This window comes from Amblyraja radiata, unplaced genomic scaffold (assembly GCF_010909765.2).
Source record: "Amblyraja radiata isolate CabotCenter1 unplaced genomic scaffold, sAmbRad1.1.pri scaffold_1040_ctg1, whole genome shotgun sequence".
In the NCBI taxonomy this organism is placed as follows: Eukaryota; Metazoa; Chordata; class Chondrichthyes; order Rajiformes; family Rajidae; genus Amblyraja; species Amblyraja radiata.
In genome coordinates, this window is record NW_022630222.1 from 1 (window position 1) to 4,893 (window position 4,893).

Consider the following 4,893-nt stretch of genomic DNA (forward strand, 5'->3'; position numbering starts at 1 on the left):
GACTGGATTACATGGTGGAATGTTTATCATGCATGATATATATGCGGTGAAGGCTATATTGACAAAGATTACAGTTTTTGCCCGTTGCTTGAACACGTTTTGCAAAACTTCGCTCATTGTGTCAAAACTCTACACACAAGCAAATAAGACACAACACTGGGAAATAAACCATTCACATCCATGTCAAATTGAAACTGCTATCGAAACCTAAACTCTGCTATGAAAACCTAACAATCCTTTGTCTAAATGTCACTCTGATGACAAAATGATACACACTTGCATCATATGAATACACTTTCAGATCAGCAGCAACACACTAGTCTGCTTTATATAAAACACTGCAGTCTTTAATTTTCACTGTTTTTATTCAGTTCCACAGAAGGCACGTTTTCACAACAACCAAAAAATCAAATACTCAATACAGTACATTGCAGTACTGTACTTCACAGTACTGTAAATTCAGTTAAAGCAAAAATAAAACAAAAATAAAACCAAAATTACACTATACTGTAAACACAGAAAAACACGGCAATCGTTTGTAGGTGGGCTTATGGATCCTGCCGTCTGTTGGGGTCTGGCCACAGGATCTCATCCACATCGCAAGCAATGTCTTCTCCCGCTAGGCATCGGGGAAAATATCCCCTTGTGTGCCGAATCCATCCATGGATTGACCTCACCTCAATGTCTCCGCAGGCCTGTTCCATTGCCTGCAGAAGAGGCATGCAGGCATGTGGTTGGCGGTCATATACACACCATCTCCAAGCCAAAAATAATTATTCTATAGGGTTTAGAAATGGCGAGTAAGGGGGCAAGTATACCACTTCAAATTGATTATGGTTGGTGAACCAGGTCCGGACCAGAGCAGCTCGATGGAAACTGACATTATCCCAGACAACAACAAACCTGGGCTGCTCTGGTCTGTCCTGTACAGCTATATTATGATGAGCATCTAGAAATGTGATGATATGTTGTGTATTGTATGGACCTAGTTTTGCATGATGGTACAGAAGCCCTCGAAGGCTTATGGCGGCACACAATGAGATATTTCCCCCGCGCTGCCCCGGGCCGTGCACAATTGCCCTTTGGCCAATTATATTACGACCCCGTCGTCTTGTTTTGCTAAGGTTGAATCCAGCCTCATCAATGTAAATAAATTCATGAGGCTGTGCAGCTCCATCCATGGCCAAGATTCTCTGTAACAAAAAATACATATTGTGGATGGCTATGTGGTACTGATACAATGGTACATATTCAGCTGTTACTGGATTACACCAATACTGTATTGTAAATGTAAAGGACTGTAACACTTACCTGTACATATTCACGTCGAAGTCCTTTGACCCTGACACTGTTCCTCTCAAATGGGACCCTGTACAGTTGCTTCATGGTCATTTTGTGCTTTACCAAGATGCGTCTTATAGTGGTAATGCTTACTCGGTTTATGTTGTTGAACACTTGCCTATCTGCAAGTATTTGTTGCCGTAGCTGCTGGAGACGGATTGCATTGTTTGCTCTGACTAGGTCCACAATGGCAAGTTCCTGCTGTTGGGTGAACAGGCGTTGGCGTCCACCCCCAGAAGGTCTTCTAGTCATTCTATAGCAAAATGCAACCACAAATTGTTATTGGTTTGCTTCTTTTTTACAGTACTGTATATACTGTACTTTACTGTAAATACCATACACTGCACTGAAACATCTCAATATACGTAATCACGGTATGTTTCACAAAACTACCACTTTCGTTCCAAAAGGAGCATTAGCCACCCTGCAATACAATACATGTGATACGGTAATGTGATATGGTACAGTACTGTAAATACTCTAGATACCATCTGAGTAGAGTAGAAAGTAGAGAGTTGAAGACATACCTGTTTTCCAGTCGGAATGTCCTTATTATGGATGAAGCTGTGCAACGGCTTAGATTAGGGTGGACTCTCTGCCCAGCTTCCCTCATAGTCAGGCCATGGTTTATGACATGGTCCACCAAAGTTGCTCTTATGTCATCGGAAATAATGGTCCGTGCATGGCCTCTTCGACAACGTCTGCCTCTGCCTCTGCCTCTGCCTCTGCCTCTGCCTCTGCCTCTGCCTCTGCCTCTGCCTCTGCCTCTGCCTCTGCCTCTGCCTCTGCCTCTGCCTCTGCCTCTGCCTCTGCCTCTGCCTCTGCCTGCATCCATGCTTGCAAAGTTCTCAAAATGGCTTAACTGAGGCCTTTTTGTAGCTGGCTGATTGGTGTTCAGTGTTGTAAGTAAGCATTTTCAGGTGTGTATCTTAGTGTTTTCAATTACCCGATGTGTTTTGTATTTTGAATAGCTGTGTCTTCCCAATGGTACCCTGAGATTTCATTTTTGAACGAAGTGTCTTATGTATGAAATAGTGTGTAGTGTGCAGGAGCAAGTGTGTTGCAGAAAGGAGCAAGTGTGTTGCAGAATTGCAACTAAAGTGCAAAGCAGCGCTTTTGTTTAAGGTATGGTTACATGTGTTTAAGGTATAGTAACAAAAACTTCAAGTTGTGTTACTTTGGTCTAAGCATGGGTCTATAGTGTTCAAGCAATGGGCAAAAACTGTAATATGGTTGATACAATAGAGTAGACAGTCAGAACCTTTTTCCCAGGGAGGAAATGTCCATCACTAGAGGACATACAGTAACTTTGAGATGAGAGAGGGGAGAGTTTAATGGAGATGTGTGGGGGCAGGTTTTTTCCACAAGGGTGGTGGGTGCCTGGAACTCTGCCAGGGGTGGTGGTGGAGGCAGATACGATAGTGGCCTTTAAGCTTTTAGATAGGCACGTGGATATGCAGGGAATGGAGGGATATGGATCACGTGCAGGCAGATGAGACCAGTTTAACTTGGCATCATGTACAGCACGGACATTGTGGGCTGAAGGGCCCGTTCCGCACTGCACTGTTCTATGTTCTATATTCCAACCCAAAAGGGGTTCCAGTGAAGAGCGGGCATTTTAGCTTTCATTTATGTCTGCTGTATGTTCTTTAGTAAGTATGCAGATGATTAGTAAGTATGCAGATGATACTAAGATAGGTGGGGTTGCGGGTAATGAAGTAGATTTTCAAAGTCTACAGAGAGATTTATGCCAGTTGGAAGAGTGGGCTGAAAGATGGCAGATGGAGTTTAATGCTGATAAGTGTGAGGTGCTACATCTTGGCAGGACAAATCAAAATAGGACGTACATGGTAAATGGTAGGGAATTGAGGAATGTAGGTGAACAGAGGGATCTGGGAATAACTGTGCACAGTTCCCTGAAAGTGGAATCTCATGTAGATAGGGTGGTAAAGAAAGCTTTTGGTGTGCTGGCCTTTATAAATCAGAGCATTGAGCTGGGATGTAATGTTAAAATTGTACAAGGCATTGGTGAGGCCAATTCTGGAGTATGGTGTACAATTTTGGTCGCCTAATTATAGGAAGGATGTCAACAAAATAGAGAGAGTACAGAGGAGATTTACTAGAATGTTGCCTGGGTTTCAGCAACTAAGTTACAGAGAAAGGTTGAACAAGTTAGGGCTTTATTCTTTGGAGCGCAGAAGGTTAAGGGGGGACTTGATAGAGGTTTTTAAAATGATGAGAGGGATAGACAGAGTTGACGTGGGAAAAGCTTTTCCCACTGAGAGTAGGGAAGATTCAAACAAGGGGACATGACTTGAGAATTAAGGGACTGAAGTTTAGGGGTAACATGAGGGGGACCTTCTTTACTCAGAGAGTGGTAGCTGTGTGGAATGAGCTTCCAGTGAAGGTGGTGGAGGCAGGTTCGTTTTTATCATTTAAAAATAAATTGGATAGTTATATGGATGGGAAAGGAATGGAGGGTTATGGTCTGAGCGCAGGTATATGGGACTAGGGGAGATTATGTGTTCGGCACGGACTAGAAGGGTCGAGATGGCCTGTTTCCGTGCTGTAAATTGTTATATGGTTATATGGTAAGTAAAACAGAATAAAACTTGATGCCCACAGGGCAACCGTATTAAGGGGCCAGCACATTAATGATAGCTGGCCCTGGGTGTAATGGTGCCATTGAGATTCGATCATTTATCTTCCATTGTGTTTTGCGCTCTATTAGACCAGTGCATTGACAATATCCAGCGCTGCCATTAAGCATTTCTTTTAACCCACCTCTATCATAAAACGGAGGCTAGTGCCCATTATCTTTAAAGAAAAAAATAATAATATTTGATGCACTTGATATTTGAATGGAAGTGTTTTTGCATGCACTATAACTATTACTATTCGGCTGCCACTTACATTAACCTGAGTTTTATTGTGTCTCAGAACTCCGGTGCAAGTTACAAATTACCCTGCCTAACAGCCCTTGTGCTGTAAGCATTCAGCTCTCTCAGGAATGATATTTGCTGAACAGATTTATGCAATTGTAGTGGCCCTGAGGGAGGTCATTTGGCCCACGCAACTCGTATCACTGGCCGGGTTCGGCAAACTCCATCACCCGGGAACAAACAAATGAGAACAAACAGAATGACCAGAATGGGCATCACGGTGGCACAGCGGTAGAGTTGCTGCCTTACAGCGCTTGCAGCGCCAGGGACCCGGGTTCGATCCCGGCTACGGGCGCTGTTTGATTGGAGTTTGTACGTTCTCCCAGTGACCTGCCTGGGTTTTCTCACAGATCTTTGGTTTCCTCCCACACTCCAAAGACGTACAGGTTTGTTGGTTAATTCAAGTTCAAGTTCAAGTGAGTTTATTCTCATGTGTCCCTGATAGGACAATTAAATTCTTGCTTTGCTTCAGCACAACAGAACATAATAATAAATAATAATGGATGGGATTTATATAGCGCCTTTCTAATACTCAAGGCGCTTTACATTGCATTATTCATTCACTCCTCAGTCACACTCGGTGGTGGTAAGCTACTTCTGTAGCCACAGC

The 4,893-nt window shown here is 43.3% G+C and overlaps 1 protein-coding gene across 1 annotated transcript; it reads right to left on the reverse strand.

The window, feature by feature from the left end:
* Positions 1-773: 773 nt before the first annotated feature.
* Positions 774-1,897, reverse strand: LOC116969694. Its single transcript, XM_033016485.1, has 3 exons — positions 1,869-1,897; positions 1,312-1,594; positions 774-1,193 (listed from the first exon to the last, which is right to left on the reverse strand). Exons 2-3 carry the CDS (start codon positions 1,591-1,593, stop codon positions 774-776), a joined length of 702 nt encoding a protein of 233 aa, XP_032872376.1. The 5' UTR covers position 1,594; positions 1,869-1,897.
* Positions 1,898-4,893: the final 2,996 nt, after the last annotated feature.